The sequence below is a fragment of the Labeo rohita genome, chromosome 21, assembly GCF_022985175.1.
Source record: "Labeo rohita strain BAU-BD-2019 chromosome 21, IGBB_LRoh.1.0, whole genome shotgun sequence".
Taxonomy (NCBI): Eukaryota; Metazoa; Chordata; class Actinopteri; order Cypriniformes; family Cyprinidae; genus Labeo; species Labeo rohita.
The window spans coordinates 28081359-28100244 of record NC_066889.1 but is presented as its reverse complement, the minus strand read 5'-3'; the positions used below and the strand labels follow the sequence as shown (position 1 = coordinate 28100244).

The following is an 18886-nucleotide window of genomic DNA, read 5'->3' as shown; positions in this document are numbered from 1 at the left end:
GGCCAGAATAAGTACAGAATTATTTTAAGTCGTCTCTGGCCACTTGTTTTTCATCCCAAAACTGTAATTTGGGGTTTTAGAGAAATGAGTGCAGTAGATTACTAGAATGAAAAACATGCTCTTACTATCCTGAGCTTCAGTAATTAGATGGTACTTGCACTGTGTGTGTGTGTTTGAGAGAAGCAGGACGTGCAGGGCTTTGTGGGAATAAAGTACGGAACAGATAGACTTGAGATTGAGAATTTCAAGCGCTCCGCTCGAGCTGTATTATCTGTTTTTTCCCTCCTGTAATGGAGGTTTAAAATGTATTGACCGGATTTCCATTGTGTTTTTCTGGATCGGTGTAATTTCGCTCGCGTGTGTGCTGTTTTTCCACGCCGTAGGCTTTATCGATCATTTCTCACATGTCAGGCAGTTTTTCATCTGCGGATCTAAACCATCATCGCTTCATTTGGAATCGGGATGTTTTGGCATTCCGACATCATCCGGCACACATGGAACGCTGAGACGACGGACTCTGGAAGTTCTCTCCAGTTCTATTTGAGTTTATTTTTAGATCCCACTCGGTTTGATGTCTGAGTCAGGCTGGGTCATGGGATTCGACTGATGGTGACTAACCGCAAACCCTGAGCGATGTCTCTGATCCTGGATGCTTATTTCTGGACGTAGATGGACAGCAGGCTGATGACTTGGGGCTTGACGAAAATGTCCAATATCACCTCCAAAGATCCCTGTTTGACTGGAAAAAGCCTAAACTAGTTAAGTTCAGTAGCCAAAACGTCTACATGGGGAACAGCAGTCGAAGAACCCAACCTCTTCTAGAGGAGACGGACTATTTTTATTCCGGAGAAGCAGATACAGGTGAGAACGGATGTGGTTGGAATTCCATACAGGAAGGATTTGAATTCATTTGGGTCATTGTAGAGTTCATGTGTAGGCATTTGGACTTTGTTTTATGATGTAACAGGTGTAATATATAATGTTAAAGCAGGATGGACTTTGTATTTGGCTGCTTGCTCTTCTGAGATTTTACTAGTTGTTATTGCAGTTTGCTAACTAGTTTAGGTGTGCTTTGGACTTTGAGGGATACAAATGTCATATTTCTGTACCATTTACTATTGGTTTTGATTGATCAGTGTCTCCTTTGGAGTCTGTTTCCTTGTCTTGAAGGTTGAATGTTTGTTTTTATCTTTATAAAGATCCGGATTTGTCTTTATATATTTGTGAGCCTGGACCACAAAACCAGTCTTCAGTAGCAAGTGTATGTTTGTAGCAATAGTCAAATACATTGTATGGGTCAAATTATCAATTTTTCTTCTATGCCAAAAATCATTAGGATATTAAGTAAAGATCATGGTCCATGAAGATAGTTTGTAAATTTCCTACTGTAAATATATCAAAACCTAATTTTTGATTAGTAACATGCATTGCTAAAAACTTGGACAACTTTAAAGGCAATTTTCTCAGTATTTTGATTTTTTGCACCCTCAGATTCCAGATTTTCAAATAGACCGAATATTATCCTATCCTAACAAACCATACATTAACAGAAAGCTTATTTATTTAGCTTTCAAAAATGTACCCATATGACTGGTTTTGGGTCACATGTTATGCGATTAGACTGTTATTTTCTGATATTTTGATATATTGTGGTAAGAGATTGATTGTTATATGTATATACTAATCATCATTTTTATTAATGTTACATTAATACATCAGTCGCCCTCTTTAATAAAAAATGTGCAAGCAAGTTTGTCTCCAACAAAGAGAGTATTTCTGGGAATACAGAAGCTTCTGATGTGAAATTCCAGGGACATTCTTTCCCGTTCCAGTTGTGTGGCTTTTGTCTAAGTGCTCATTTCATCCAGTCCAACTCTGGGTGGATCCAACCCAAAGATGTGCGTCCAGAAACAGGCATGCAGAGAAAGTCTTTCAGGTTCTGCGGGAGATGAATGAGATGCTTATTTTGACTGATGTGTTTGGGTTATTTAGCGTGTTTAGTGGATTTAGGAGAGTTTCTCTAAAGAGAAAAAAATGTTGGTTTTCCAGGACAAATAGTTCTGATACCTGTATCAGAAACATTGTATTTAACTTATCATTGAAACATGCACTTGAATGTTTGGCCGTTGCTGTGCCAGCGTCTATTTGAGGCCCGTAAGTCCAAAATAGGACATTGAGAACTGCTGATGGCAGAACCTCAGATCATATTAAACCGTCTGCAATCGAGTTCTATGTAACTCAAGCCAAACATCTGGGTTCATATTGTGCTATCGAAGCATCCCGTCTGATTTAGAAGATATAAATGATCGTTTTACCCTGTAGTTTCAGTGTGCTGGTTTTTAAACATTTTATGATGAAGTAGAGCTCTCCACTAGAAGTTAACCAAATATGCAATGTTTTTCTTAGCTTTAGAATATAGAAGTAGAATATTTGGAAAAAATAAGAAAATGACTGACGTTGACTGATTTGATTGCAAGTAACATTTAGTAGTTAATTCATTCCCTCATAAAAGACGATTAATCCGTAATCCGGTTTTTATAGCTGTAATCTAGTGTAATTCCGGGTGAAACAGGCAAAAATTTAAGAACTTGGTTTTATCCTTTGACTGGATTAAGAAAAGGGGGCGTGGCATTGCAGAATTGAGTCAGGTGGTTGAGGGGGAGGGGTTAAAATAGGTGGACTTGATGATGTCATCAGAAAAGGAAAGTCGTTTAAGGTTGAGCATGTTGATAAAACATTGCGGAGTGTGTTTATTTGAAATGATGTTTATTAATGAATTGTTCACAGTAAGACCAGAAACGTGTTAAAATGAGCCCATTTTGATCTCATGATAAACATTATTTCAAATAAACACACTCAGCAATGTTTGATCAAAATGCTCAACCTTAAACAACTTTCCTGTTCTGATGACATCACCAAGTCCACCTATTTTAGCCCCTCCCCCTCAACGTCTAAGATGAAAGCATTAATTCAATAAAATGTAATAATACAGCTTTAGTTTTCCCCTCATTTTTTTCATATTAGAATGTGTCCTGTTTAAGATTTAGAGGATAAATAATCGTTTTACCCTGTGGTTTTAGCGTGCTGGATTTGAGACATTTCATGCTGAAATAGAGCTCTCCGCTTGAAGTGAAAACTAAATATGAAATGTTTTTTAGCAATAGAATGGGAGTAGATGACTGACACTGACTGATTCGAAAAAAAGAACTTTGTTTTATCCTTTGACTGGATTAAGAAAAGTGGGCGTGGCATTGCAGAATTGAGTCAGGTTGAGGGGGAGGGGCTAAAATAGGTGGACTTGGTGATGTCATCAGAACAGGAAAGTTGTTTAAGGTTGAGCATGTTGATAAAACATTGCGGAGTGTGTTTATTTGAAATGATGTTTATTAATGAATTGTTCACAATAAGACCAGAAACTTGTGTTAAAGTGAGTTTTGATTTCACAATGCTTTTTGAGTAAATAAATGGGTCAAAGATGAAAGCATCAGTATAGTAAGTTTAATACAGCTTTATTTCCCCCCCATTTTTTCATATTAGAATGTGTCCTGTTTAAGATTTAGAGGATAAAAATGTCCGTTTTACCCTGTAGTTTCAGTGTGCAGGTTTTTAGACATTTCATGATGAAAACTAAATATGAAATGTTTTTTTAGCAATAGAATATGGGAGTAGATGACTGACACTGACTGATATGATTACACTTAGCATTTAGTAGTTAATTCATTCCCTCAAAAAGACGATTCATCTGTAATCTGGTTTTTATAGCTGTAATCTAGTGTAATTCTGGGTGGAACAGGCAAAAATTTAAGAACTTTGTTTTATCCTTTGACTGGATTAAGAAAAGTGGGCGTGGCATTGCAGAATTGAGTCAGGTTGAGGGGGAGGGGTTAAAATAGGTGGACTTGGTGATGTCATCAGAAAAGGAAAGTTGTTTAAGGTTGAGCATTTTGACAAAATATTACGGAGTGTGTTTATTTGAAATAATGTTTACTAATGAAGACCAGAAACTTGTGTTTAAGATTTCACAGTGCTTTTTGAGTAAGTAAATAGGTCAAAGATGAAAGCATCAGTATACGTTTAATACAGCTTTATTTTTTCCCCCCATTTTTTCATATTAGAATGTGTCCTATTTTTGTATTAGTTTAATTTTTTTTCTGAGGAAAAAATGACTAAAATAGATTTTTACCCTGATTTACCCTGAAAAAAATATTGAGTTTAACAATAGCTTGTATACCGTATTTATATTTAGAACAAGAGTCATTAGATGACATTAAAAGACTAAAATTAATTAATTTTAAATTTCATTTTAAATCTTTGCCACTATCGTTTAAATCAATAGGTTTTACCCTTTGTTAATCATTTAAAACATAAAATAATGTTTTATTTTACATATTTTAATAAGTACAGCTCAGATTAAGTATGTTGTTTATTTTTACATAAATTTATCTGTATATCTGTTACACTAAATTATTGAATCCATATTTTGACATTTTATTTTCACAAAAGTTATTTGAAACATTAAGGTTAGTGCTGTTCAAACGAATAATTGTGATTAATTGCATCTAAAATAAAAAAATTAGTTTATATAATATGTGTATGTGTACTGTGTATATTTATTAAGTATATATAAAGACAAACACATACAGTATATATTTTGAAAATATTTACAGTATTTATGTATATTTTTATTCTTAAAAAAATAATATATATATATATATATATATATATATTTAATAATAATAATAATATATATATATATATATATATATATATATATAATTTAATAATAATAATAATATATATATATATATATATATATATATATATATATATAAAATTTATAAATATATTTAATATATAAACATTTTTCTTCAAACATATATTACACAAAAACTTTTATTTAGGCTGTGATTAATCATGATTAATCGTTTGAATGGCAGTAATTAAAGTATATTTGACTTGCATTTAATGTGCTTTTTATGCATATAAAATAGCTTTTGTTGTTTTGGGACGTCTCGTCTTTGACCTGCACAGTATTATTTTGAATTCTCTGTTGCTTTGGTTCAACACAGTTGATTTTTATGATTTTTTTTCAATGCTCTTGGAGAAAATGAATGGGAAAAATACTTCCGGAAATTGTATTAGCTATCATCCAAGGCCAGACAGAGAGAGTTTAGAGCCGGAACAGTGTTTGAGAACAGGATGAGGCTCTCTGGAGAAGGTCGTGAGTGTGTGTGTGTGTGTGTGTGTGTGTGTGTGTGTGTGTGATAGCGAGTGAAGGATAACGAGTGTTTTGCATTCGGAAATGATAATCCCCATGCATTTCTCCCGTGCTGCGCCGTTATTGGCTCTCAGGCTATGTAATGCTGTGTTTACCAAACACGAACTATTAAAACTCCATCAGTCCTGACGTACAGTCTGTCTGCCTACCTGACACTTTGACTGTCTCGAAGACACAAACGCTCTCAGGAACCCTGAAGGCTGAAGTGGAATTTGCAAAAGCACCTTAATTATTTTGTTCCCATCAGCTTCAGAGTTTTATTGGATATTGCCAAAACATCATGACAAACAATGCAAGTGTGGTTGCATTATGGGAAAAATATGAACGGAGACACAGATGTTATTTGATGTCATTGCACATTGTTTCATAGGAATTAGTTACATTACATTTTATGGTTTTAGTACATTAACATGAATCAGCTTACAATTACATACAGTGTATTTATTGTACATCAACTTGGCATTAAATTGTTTATAGAAAACTAAATTTTGACTTTTTGATTTTGAGTAGAATTTTAAGTTGTGGAAGAAGAATTCAGATTCTAATGTGTATAATGTGGTCCCTTTAAGAGTTTGTTTTGTGTTTGTTTTGAGTCTTAGACATTAGTGACACTTGCACAGAGTGTAGACAGGAGCTAATTTCAGCTGACACACGTCAATCACATGTGTCATTTTGCTTATGTCACCGTGGCAACAGAGTCAGTGTGTGTGTGTGATATTGCGTAAAGCAGAAGGGCAGAATGTGGAACTCTAGGTCAGAGGGTGACGCCCGTGTGTTTAATTATGGCTGAGCCATATAGATAAATACAGATGAAAATAATTTTAAAAGGTCATTTTTGCATGCATGCATGCATGTATAAATATCAATATGCAAGTTTAGAATAAACTTAATAATAAAAACATACAATTCAGTGAAGACATTAATCAAAAGTGACAAATAAATGCTTTTCTTTTTGAACTTTCTGAACATCAACTAATTCTGAATTAAATGTATCTTGGTTTCCATAATTTTAATTTTCAAACACTCATTGATGAAGTAAATTCAGAATGTTTAGGGTAAAAAAAGAATTTTTACCAAAATTGTTACCAGTTTATTTCAAGTAATGAAGTTTTTATGGTTTTAGTTTTTGTTAATATTTTGAATTAAATTTTATTTTTATCATTTCAGTTTCATTTTAGTTAAAGATTTCTCTATTTTGTTCGGGGGGTTTTGTTTTATGTATTTTTTTTAAACATTTAAATATGCATATATGGTTTTCTTTAGATATTATTATTTTTTAGTTATTAATTATTTATTTATTTATTTTGTTTTTTTTTCTTTTCGTAAAGTTAAAATAATAGAAATTTTCCGTCAGGAAACTATCTTAAAAGTTTTTTCTTTTATTTCAGTTATTTCAAGTAATGAAATTTTTATGGTTTTAGTTTTAGTTAATATTTTGAATTACATTTTATTTTATTTTATCATTTCAGTTTCATTTCAATTTTAGTTAAAGATTTCTCTATTTTGTTGGGGTTTTTTTGTTTCATGTATATATATATATTTTTTTCACATTTAAAAACGCATATATGGATTTAGTTATTTTAGTAAAGTTAAAATAATAGAAATTGTCTGTCAGGAAACTAAAATAAAAGAAGTCTACGTTTTTTTTCTTTCATTTCAGTTACCATTTTATTTCAATTAATGAAGTTTTTAAGGTTTTAGTTTTTGTTAATATTTTTGAATTATATTTTATTTTTACATTTACGGTAGGAAATGTACAAAATATCTTAATGGAGCAGGATCTTAAATTAATATCCTAATGATTTTTGGCATAAAACAAAAATTGATAATTTTGACCCATACTATGTATTGTTGGCTATTGCTAGAAATGTGCTACCTGATGCCGCAAGATTCATTTAAAATTGATTCATGAATTGATTGTTTAAACACGTTTGTGGACTTGAATTGAACGTAGAAACATTTTTGCGGCTTAACAACTCTGTGAAATGGAAATGAAAATTTTAGTTGATGTGTATTCACTTTGAAGCTCTGCTGTGTGTCTGTGTATAGGATGATGATTAATTTAGGGAATGTGCTTGCATTTGTCATGTGAAAACAGACTGTCTTTCCTGAATCTAAATCCTGTACACACACACTCACACTTACATTTCCAGATCCGGTTAGTAAGCATGTTCAGATAAGTCATCTCAGCGCTGTCTGCTGTCCTTCGGCTGGCGGCACACTCGTGTTTTTTTCACTTGAGTAAGTCTCTGTGCATCACGTCTGCTCCAGTAACCCACTTCACCTCCTCCTACTTCTCCTCCTGTCGTCTTCACAGCTCATTTATGACTCGCTTGATAGCATTTCCTGTCGTATTGTGTGGGTAGATTCATGCCTACGTTTGAAACGCTCACTCTCACAATAGCATGTCAACAAGATCTTATTTATATTCATATGCAAGTAATTCTGATTCTTACCTGTCAGTATCTTTATACCTTTTTAACTAATTATCTGCATTATACCCTCTATTATATATTTTTAAATATAATGATATTCACAATATGAAGAGTTAATTTGCAGAAATGGATAACGCATCATGTTTTTTCATTGTGCATTTTAGTTAATCTCAATCAAACTGCAGCTGGGTTGTTTTGGTTAAGTAAAAATAACTAAAAAACACAGCTGTCACAATAAAACACAATAAAATATGATAACATAAAAAAACATGATTTTTAAACATTTATCTGTTTTTCCAAATAAACTCTTCATATATTTGTGACCATATTGATATTAATTAAGTAATCTTTTGTTTGTTCGTTTTATTAGTTATCTTATATACGTTTTTGTATTTTTATTTATTTATTTATTTATTTATGTTTTGGTTAGTTCTCATAGTATTAGTTTTGTATGTTTATTATACCTTAAGAAACAACCATTTTTGTTAGTACAGACTGTAAAGGACTTTTGTAAAACTGACCCATTTTTTTAATTAACTAACATAAACAAACTAATAAATACTGAAAAAAATATATATATGTATTTTGCTCATTGTTAGTTCATGTTAGCTGAAGCAACTAAATTTAACAAATTAAATTAGGCCTTAAAGTGTTACTAAATGATTGATTATTTAACCTAAAAATATTTTTATTGGTCATCCTGTTTTTTTTTTTTTGTTTTTGTTTTTTTGGTTAGTTAGCATAGTATTTTTTTTTTTACTTTAAGAGAAAATAAGATAAATTATTTTTATTTTATTTTATTTTATTTTATTTTATTTTATTTTATTTTATTTTATTTTATCAGGACAGACTTTGAAAGGTTTGTTTTGTGTAATAAACAGAGAAAGATTATTTTTTTTTTTATTGTTAACTAACGAAAAATATGAAAGGTTCAAAATTTCTTTAACTAGTACTAATATTAGGGTAATTGTAATTTTATTGTATTTGTATTATACTTCAAGAGATGACCTGTGAGGCATTTGTTTTATAAGATATACTTACTTTTTTATTTTGTTTTATTATTTATTTTTTATTTTATTTTATTTTTTAAGTACAGTTAAGGAATCTTTTATAGAGTTATGTAAATATATTATTTATTTTCTATTTTGAATTTTACGTATTGTTGTGGGTTTTTTTTTTGTTTTTTGTTTTTTTGTTCTTTGTATTTTTTATTATTTATGTTGAATCTGTATCAGCCTTTAAATAGCTTGTGAAGCTTCAAAGGAAACAAACTTAAATACTATTATTAATATTAAAGACTTATATTTAGGCCTTTATTGAAATTATTAGCTCTAAATGACTACTATTTAAAATAGTAACGCTGTTCTATATTAGTGCATATCTAGTCATTTTGATTGTGACGTGAAAAAATAGTGTACATTTATTTACAATCTAAATTGTATTTTTTGGTTTGAACAAAAATTAGCACTCCAATTCATCATGTATGATGTAAGTTATGAGTGTGTGTGTGTTTTATCCATGATTCAGTGTTCCAGAGGTTAGCACTCTTTGTTGTAAAGAGGATGGGCAGCACAGGAAGTGCTCCCGTTCACTGGAGCCAGACGGGAAGTTGATGGGTAGGTCTGAAGCCAAAGCAGGAAGGTGGTGGCTGTGACCTACAGGTGACATGAGTTAGGAGCGATTGTATGCGCATACTTTCATGCTTACATGTTTAAGCGGACCTTGAACCGGAGGTCAGAGAATGCAGGGTCGCTGAACAGGAAGTGATGCAGGATTTGGGCGGGGCTTCCTATTCCTGAATTCATTTTTCTAGTGGCTTCCCATGTGTTCAGACACGTGTGTTCATTAGTCTGTAATGGACATGGTTTGAAGGACGTAGCTAATATCTGATGCCTCCCTTTCTGTTTTTCCGTCGATCTATATTATCAGCATTCCATTAAAGATGGGGAAAACACTCCCTCCGGCGGAGCGAGAGAGAGCATTGGAGGGAACTATAGTTGAACTTAGAGTAATACATTAGCCTGACTGCTGAAATGTTCTGCATTAAGTTGAATTTAATTAACAGAGTCTTTTACTCAGACTTGAAGCACAGCATCACGGTTACCCATAATGCATTTCAATTGGCAGGCCAGCATTTTTGCATCTTTCCAAAGCTAATCAAAGGTATTTTTGAGAGCTGGAATAATTGTGCACTTTAAGCTAGACGCTTTGCATATGTAAACTATTATTATTCATGTCATTCTATCCCTGTCAGTATTTGCCTTAAAGGAACATGCAATGAAATAATTATGATTTTTCTCAAGATAACTGCAAGTGTCATCAACAAAAAAGGAAATTTAAAAATTTGGATGACAATTAATCAGTTGCTGAGACAGTAGCAGTTCTAGCTGTTGTAATTAACGAACAAATTGCAACAGTAATAGCTGTGTTGAATGATAATAATATATGCACTAAACCCCAAAAATTGTGCTTTTAACTTAATGTACAGTGATTTGTTGTCATGTTAAAGAGTGATGTGTTTTGCATGTCTTGTTGATGCAAAATGCAAAAATTAGGGCTGCATGATTATGACAAAAATCATAATGGTTGATTTTTACATTGAAATTGTAATTGCGATTATTAATTATGATTATCAGTTTACATTGAATGATGTTTTGAAAAGCTGTTTTATTTATTTATTTATTTTTTCATTTTTGAAGCAAATGCATGCCACCTTTTTATATATAGTTTCTTCTTTAAATATAAAAAAGTAAAAAATTAAAAAATTAAAACAATGAAAAAAAAAAAAAAAACAACATAAGATAACCTGTAGGAAAAACACACACACACTCACAAACAAATACACACACACACACATCTTAAGCAAGCAGAATAATGTAAGTGGATTTATTTTATTTATTTTTTTTGTAATTGCACCTTTGAACAATTACATATGTGGCATCTGTAATTGTAATCACGATTAGAAATCTGATTAATTGTGCAGCCCTAGCAAAAATGTAAATGTATTGCTTGCTGCCAAAATAACGTGTATAAAAATGCATGTGAATTTGTTTTGTGTAATGATTTTTCTGCTTATTCTAAATGCCATTTACTGCATTTTCCAGTTTGCCAGTATATACTGTCCCTACTATTACTCTATCGATTCTTATTTTCATTTAGTTTAGGTTAAGCAAAATACTAAATAATGAAAAAATGCTATTTATATTTCTAGAATAAATAAATAAATAAAATTAATCGTGCAATAAAATTACTAAAACTTACATTTTAAATAACAGAAACTAAAAATTTTAAAAACTAAAAAATGTGTTTACAAAAAAAGGTAAGTTAGCTTGGTTCCATCTTACAAAACAAAGGTCATCATCTTTTAAAATATAATACAAATACAAAAATAAATAAATAAATAATAATAATACAAAAACTCTAATATTAGTACTAATAAATGCATTTATTTACTTTTGATATTTTTTAGTTAACAATAAAAACAAGCAAATCAAGTCTTTCAAAATCCTGATTAACATAAGTGTCTCTCAAAGTATAATACAAATACAAGAAAATACAAAAATTAATTCTATAACTAACCAAAAAAAATAGAAGAACAACAGAAACCAGAAAAAACTGTATAATGTATCAGTGATACTAAAATAATACTGATTGTTAGTCATCACTGCATGTAAAATCATCTATTAAATTGCCCTATAATTGGTCTGAGTCATAACCACATTAACTTTGTGTGACACACCCACTTACACTCTCATTATTGTGTTGTAGAGATTCACTGGTGAGTGCTGGTGTAATATGGATCTGTTTTATAGATTTTAGTGGTGGTTACAGTTAAAATACTACATTACCCACGCTCCACTGCTTTTTCTTTCAGCCGACAGGCTTTAATACACCCACCATGCATGAGGGTTTGTGTGTGAGGGTTATTAAGAGTTGTATGTGTGTGTATTAGAGCATAATGGCTCCACCCAAGTTAGTTACAATACGACTTTTCCGTTTTACCCAGAAGGCATTGTTCTGAGCACGCTCTGAACGGAAAGGCAGAGCCCTTTTCTGCAACAATGGCTGTCAATATACACACCAAAACACACACATGACATGTGACTTCCTGCAGTTTTGCCCCCCCAAAATTACACGCACTGCTGTGTCTAGTGGTTTTTTTTTTTTTCAAGAGGGGTCAGAGGTCAAATGTGCGTACATTTGTTTGATTACTGGCTCTCCACACTTCTTAAACGCACTTTTTAAAATGCAGCCTTCTTTAGTTTTTTTAGAATGTTAGTCAAGGTTTCTTGCGTAAAAAACTGTACCTGTACCTTTAAGATTTCGACCTTTATTGTGATTGGATAAACACTCCGAAGTGAAGTTCCTAAATACTAAGTAATTGTTATGTAAATGTGGGCAGTCTTATGTTAATGACCTTATTGTTGTGATGTCATAATCATAACGATTTCTGAATGAGCTGTGCAGCTTAGTTTGTGGTAATGTGAATGGGAAATGAGCATATGAGGGTATTTTTTAACACCAGATCTTTCTTTGAAAAGGGAGATAAATTAAGAAATACAGCAGCTGCTTATGTGTGCAGTGTCTTTTTCTCTTTCTCTCTATAATTATGGCCCATAAAATTCCAATTATGATAAAACCCCACAGACGGGCATTCCAGTTTATGTAATTGCCTGTGGGAGCACATTTGTTTGGTGATGTTTATCGCCATTGAGGCTTGTGTATGTTTATTTGTATAGTATAATTGTGGTGATTATATAAAATGACTCTGATTTTTACATTGATTGCAGGTTGTAAATATCCCACCCTCCACTTTCAGTGACATATCATCCCGCTAAACGCATCTGTCATCTCTCTGATAACCAAAACACTGCTGTGAGCTTGTCGGAGATGAAGCCAGAACAAATTTACTGAATTGTCTGGAGTTTTTTGTCTGTGACAGACAAAAGGTTTTTTTTGTTGATGAGAAGCTTTATTTTCTTTTGTTTGTTTGTTTTGTAAACTTATCCTTTGTTTTTGTTGTTTTCCAGAATCCCAGAAGTCTCACCTCTCCTCTTTCACGATGAAATTGATGAAATTTCATTCCCCCGAAGATTAAACGAACTCCATCTAAGAAAAGCAAACAGCTCCAGCCAGAGCCTACGGTGACGACTCCAGAGAAACCTGTCAACAAGGTAGAGCCATTCATATCTTCTGCCTATGAGTTTTATAGTTACTCTACTGTAACTCCACATTAGTAAATATTAAATTTTCACCTTTCAATCTCTATAGTAATCTCTATAGTAACTGCTGCTCTACCACAGTAAACATAAACTTTCCACCCTCTTACCTCTAGTTACTCCAAACACAACCATCTGAACTCTACAGTAACTCTATGGTTGCTCTATATCAATTAATTTTAATTCTGTTCTCTCAACTATGCAGTAAATCTAGTGCTGCTCTAGCATAGTAAACATTAACTTTCCAGCCTCCTGCTTCTACAGTAATTCTATGTACAACTTTCAACTGTACAGTAACTCTATAGTTGCTCTATATCAATGAATATTATCTCTTTACTTTCAATTCTGCTGCTCTACCACGGTGAACTTTAACTTTCCATCCACAGAACACTACCCAAACTCTACACACAACCCTCTCAACTGTACGGTCGCTCTATGTTAGTGAACATTAAATGTCTTCTTTCAGTTCTGTGTTAAATCTGCCGCTCTAGGTCAACTCTACGGTAACTCTATTGCTGCTTTATAACTGCAACTTTCCATCTACAGGAAATCTCCTGGTGCTCTACCACAGTAAACATTAACTTTACACCCTCAGAACTCTACATTAACCCTACTACTCCTCTACATCAGTGCACATTAATTATGTACCCTCTAAACTTTACGGCAACTGTAGTGCCGCTCTGTCTGTAAACATTAACTTTGCACTTAAAGTTCTACAGTAGCTCTACTGCAGCTTTATCTCTGTTGATCTCCACACCTTTTTAGCAGTAAAATACCTCTACTGCTGCTCAAGTGTACAGTAACTCTATTGCTGCTCTATTGTACAGTAACTCTATTGCTGCTCTATCACTGAAAACATCACCTGTCCATCCTTTCTAATTAATGTACCCTCAGTTCTACAGTATATCTACTGCTGCTCAATCACAGTAAACATGAATTTGTATCTCTCCTACCTCTACTGTAACTCTAAACACAACTCTCTCAACTGTACAGTAACTCTACGATCACTCTATATCTGTGAACATTAACTCTGTACTTTCAATTCTGCACTAAATCTTCTCCTGCTCTACCATAGTAAACATGACCTTTGCACCCTCCTACTTTTACAGTAACTCTAAATACAACTCTCTCAACTATACAGTAACTCTACAGTTTCTCTTATCAATATGATCTCTTTAGCCTAAATTCTGCAGTGATTTCAGTGCTGCTCAACCACAGTGAACATTATTTTTCCACCTACGGAGCTCTACCCTAAGTCTTCACACAACCCTCTCAACTGTACAGTAACAGTATGGCTGCTCTATGTCAGTGAATATTAACTATCTGCTATCAGTTCTATTAAATCTACTGCTGCTCTACATCAACTCTACAGTAACTCTGTTGCTGCTTTATCACTGCAAACATCAACTTTCCATCTAAAGTAAATCTCCTACTGCTCTCCCCTGTTAACTCTACAGCAACTCTAGTGCCACTCTGTCTGTACATGTTAACTTTGTGCTTCAAGTTCTACTGCAGCTCTATCTATGTAAAGATTACCTCCACACCTTTTTAGCAATATAATAACTACTGTTGCTCTATCTCAACTCGACAGTAACTCTACTGCTGCTCTATTACTGTAAACATCAATTGTCCATCCTTTCTAATATAACCTCAGTTCTACAATATATCTACTGCTGCTCAACCATAGTAAACATGAACATTTCACTCTCCTACCTCTACTGGAACTCTAAACACAACTCTCTCACTGTACAGTAACTCTGTGGACGCTTTATGTTTGTGAACATTAACTTTACACCCTCAGAACTCTACATTAATCCTACTACCCCTCTACATCAGTGCACATTATCTATAAACCCTCTTAACTCTACAGCAACTCTAGTGCTGCTCTGTCTGTAAACATTTACTTTGCGCTTCAAGTTCTACAGTAACTCTACTGCAGCTCTATCTCTGTAAAGATAGTCTTCACACCTTTTTAGCAGTAGAATACTTCTAATGCTGCTCTATTTCACCTCTACCATAACACTATTGCTGCTCTATCACTGAAGACATCACCTGTCCATCCTTTTTAATTAATGTACCATAAGTTTTACAGTATATCTCCTGCCACTCTACCACAGCAAACATTACACCCTCAGAACTCTACATTAACCCTACTACCCCTCTATATCAGTGCACATTAACTGCATAGCCATTTAATGCAATATAATAACTCTGCAGCTCTATGTCAACTCTACAGAAACTATTGCTGCTCTGTCGCTGAAAACATCAACTGTCCATCCTTTCTAAATACTATCAGTTTTACAATATATCTACTGCTGCTCAATCACAGTAAACATGAACTTTCCACTCTCCTACCTCTGCTGTAGCTCGAAACACAACTTTACAGTAACTCTGCGGTCACTCTATGTCTGTGAACATTAACTCTCTACTCTCAATTCTGCAGTAAGTTTACTCCTGCTCTACCACAGTAAATGTGACTTTCACAGCTCTACAGTAATTCCACAATCCCTTTGCATCAGTACACATTACCTGTATATCATTTAACTCCACTGCAACTGTCTGAGCTTTACACTTTAAGTTTTACAATAGCTCTACTGAAGCTCTGTCTCTTGTAAGGATTACATCCACATCCTTTTAGCTGTAGAATAACTCTAGTGCTGCTCTAGCTTAGTTCTAAAGTAACTCTGTTGCTGCTCTATCACTGTAAACATCAACTTTCCATCCCAATTAATCTAAGTAAATCTCCTGCTGCTCTACCACCGTAAACTTTACACCCTTAAAACTTTAAAGTAACACTACTACCCATCTACGCCAGTAAAAATGAACTGTATAACCACTTACCTCTACAGCAACTCTAGTGCCACTCTGTCAGCAAATATTAACTTTATGCTTTAAGTTGTAAAGTAGCTCTACTGCAGCTCTATGTTTGTAAAGTTAAATCCACAGCTTCTTATTTTCTGCTCTGTTTCATCTCTACAGTAAGTCTATGGCTGCTCTATCATCACAAAAATCAATTTTCCTTCCTGTATTTTAACAGAAGGTGAGTCGATTAGAGGAACAGGAGAAGGAGGTGGTAAGCGCTCTACGTTACTTTAAGACGATTGTGGACAAGATGAGCGTCGACACAAAAGTTTTGCAGATGCTTCCTGGTTCGGCTAGTAAAGTATTGGAGGCCATATTGCCTCTGATGCAGGTAGAGGCTCGGATACAGCACAGGTGAGTGTACCAGTGCTAACAAAACAATATTAACATGGTTTTCGACATGTACCATGGGGTTTTTTTGCATGCAGCCCTCTCTCCATTAAAAATGCTCTCTCTAACCGCAGCTCGGCAGTGTCCTCCTGTCATAACCGTGTCTATCAGAGTTTAGCGAATCTCATTCGCTGGTCCGACCAAGTGATGCTGGAGGGCATCGACCTCGACGACAAGGACACTGTGACAACCGTCACCACGGTGATCAAAGCTGTGCTGGATGGTGTGAAGGTGAGGGGATGAGAAGTGCATTTGTGACAAGGTTAAAACAACAGAGGCATATTTATAACCCAAGGGTGTGTGTTTGTAACAGGATCTGGTGAAACTCACTATAGAGAAGCAGGAGCAACCATCCCCGACGTCCCCCAGCAAACCAGCACCTCCTGTGGTCAAACCTGAGAGGTACAGTCGTAAAAACCAATATGAATTTATCAATTTTGCATAGTGATAGTTAATGATATGTGTCTCTCTATCTCAGCGTGTGTGAAAATCCTTTAACCGAGCGAGAGAAGGCGATCCTGAGTAAGACCACGCCCATTGTCACGCCCACTGACAGCTTGACTGACATGTCAGAGGAGGAGGTTGCTCCGCCCAAACCTCCGCTACCAGGAGTTAAACTGGCAGAGCACAGGTGAGGGGGTGTGGCTTTGGAAATCTTCAGAAAACTCAAAAAGAAACTGAATATTGCAAAGGTAGTGAATATTAGGTTAGTATGCCATATTGGTTGTGGCCCAAATCATTTGATACATCACTGTTTTCTTAACAGCTGACAGATTAAGGTAAATATGCTTGTGTAGAGTGTACGATGCATTGATGAGGTGAACATCAAGTATACTTTAGTGTGCGGTAGTTAGTGTGTGCTGTAGTGTATATTTAGGAAGTGTATTAGCTTCCTAGGCAGATGCAGTATGTAGTATCTTTAGTGATGGTAGTTTCCCACAGATGAGTCATGTTCATTCTTAAATCTGCTTTTTTCCACAAGCGTCTAAATATATATGAATGAGAGCACATCCGTCACACACGCATTCATATAACAGCATCCTCTCTTGGTGGCGCTTGGCTTCAGAAGCAGAAGTTTGTTTTTCCATGTACTTTTTTCTCTGATAACAGACGTGCAGTAGTAAAATTGCATCATACACACTTTATAGATAGTTGTAAGTTGTTTTTACCATCTGATGAGAAGAGGTGTGTGTGGAGGGCATATGAGATCATGTTAGCTATTTACTTAAGTCAGAGTACATGGCATATTTAATTCAACACCATTGAAAACGAAGCTATAGTTCAGAGCTGTATTTCTATATTACTATGTCAGTCTTTCTTCTTTTCTAAATTTCATGTTTAATACAATGCTACTTGCCATTTCTTTGTAATTATTTGTGAATTTTACTAGCAATTTCTGTGTGAAATTTGTTTCTACACAACATTTTTAGTATTCTTTCTAATATTATAGTTATTATTATTATTTATTATTTGCATTTTCATTTTTATAATTTCCATTTTAATGTTAATTTTACAAAACTTTGTTTTAGTAATTTAGTTGTTTGTTTTAGTCTTTTTTAGTATATATTTTTTTATATGTATGTTTTTATTAATTTATTAAAATTGTAGTTTTAGTTATTTTAGTACAGTATATTACCTTGGCAGCTGGCTGAAATGAAATGTTTTTAATTATATTTTATTTAATGAGTATTGGTAATTTTCAGTTAATAATGCACCAGCAAATTAGTATTATTTTATGATTTTTCAATTTAAAATTTTTAATGTCAAGTTCAATTCAGTTCATATTATGCCAAATAAATGTTCATTAATTTTATGGTAATATTTAATGCACATCTATTATGCATTATTAAATCTAATTATTTATATAATTAGTTTTTAGTAATATTTATATTATAGCCGTTTCTTAAAAACATTGTTATTTTTAAAATGTCTAATTATCCATATGCATACCCTTTTTTTTATATTAAGAAACAATAAATTTATTCATCAGTAATCACTGAAGTAAAACAGCTTGCTTTACAATAATAATATTGTGCCTAGTCAACAAATAAGCAAATTAACCCATTTTATTAGCAATATATGTTTATCCAAGGCTCTTTGTTTTCACAGTGTCTTTCTCGATGTGAGTGAATTTTTGTTTTGTGCTCTAATTTTAGTAGTAGTAAAACCCAATATTAAATATCTGATTAAGTGGAAAACTCTAAATATCTGTAAAAACGTCAAAGCTATTATCAGCATGTTTCTAATATTTTAATATATAATGGCGTTATATTGGCCCCCTGCACTTAGTTTTGCATCATTTTGCATCAGTATCAGCCATTATTACACTCGCATTACGAGATATAGAACGAACTGTACTTCCATCTTTCACAGCCTCATTTCTATTTGTGCAAAATTAAATATAACGTCTGCTGTAGTTAATGTCTGTCTGGTTAGTCTGTCATATACTGTGTGATTCTTTCAACCACTGTATGTGTTTTTCTCTCAGTCTTCTTTGTGTCTTTCAATCGCATATCATCTGTCTTTCTGCATTTTCATCCATTTTCTTTGCACTCTGTGATGGTTTGGTTGTCCTGGGCCAGGAACAGGATGCAGTTGTGCTCCGATCCTGTTGCCGGGCAGCGGAGGGCCACAGCGATGGAAACGTACGTTAGCCAATGGTGTTCCCTGTGTGTATTTTGACATCACACAGTTACACCCCT

General features: G+C 33.6%; 1 protein-coding gene across 1 annotated transcript in view; it reads left to right on the top strand.

Moving 5' to 3' along the window:
* The first annotated feature begins 210 nt into the window (after positions 1 to 210).
* Positions 211 to 18886, top strand: part of rapgef1b (Rap guanine nucleotide exchange factor (GEF) 1b) — a 41000-nt gene continuing 22324 nt past the window's right edge. The window contains 8 exon segments of the mRNA XM_051093512.1: positions 211 to 861; positions 12744 to 12799; positions 12801 to 12887; positions 15970 to 16148; positions 16259 to 16415; positions 16498 to 16586; positions 16663 to 16815; positions 18767 to 18829. Of these exon segments, the coding sequence (XP_050949469.1) occupies positions 786 to 861; positions 12744 to 12799; positions 12801 to 12887; positions 15970 to 16148; positions 16259 to 16415; positions 16498 to 16586; positions 16663 to 16815; positions 18767 to 18829 (860 nt within the window). The 5' untranslated portion in view covers positions 211 to 785.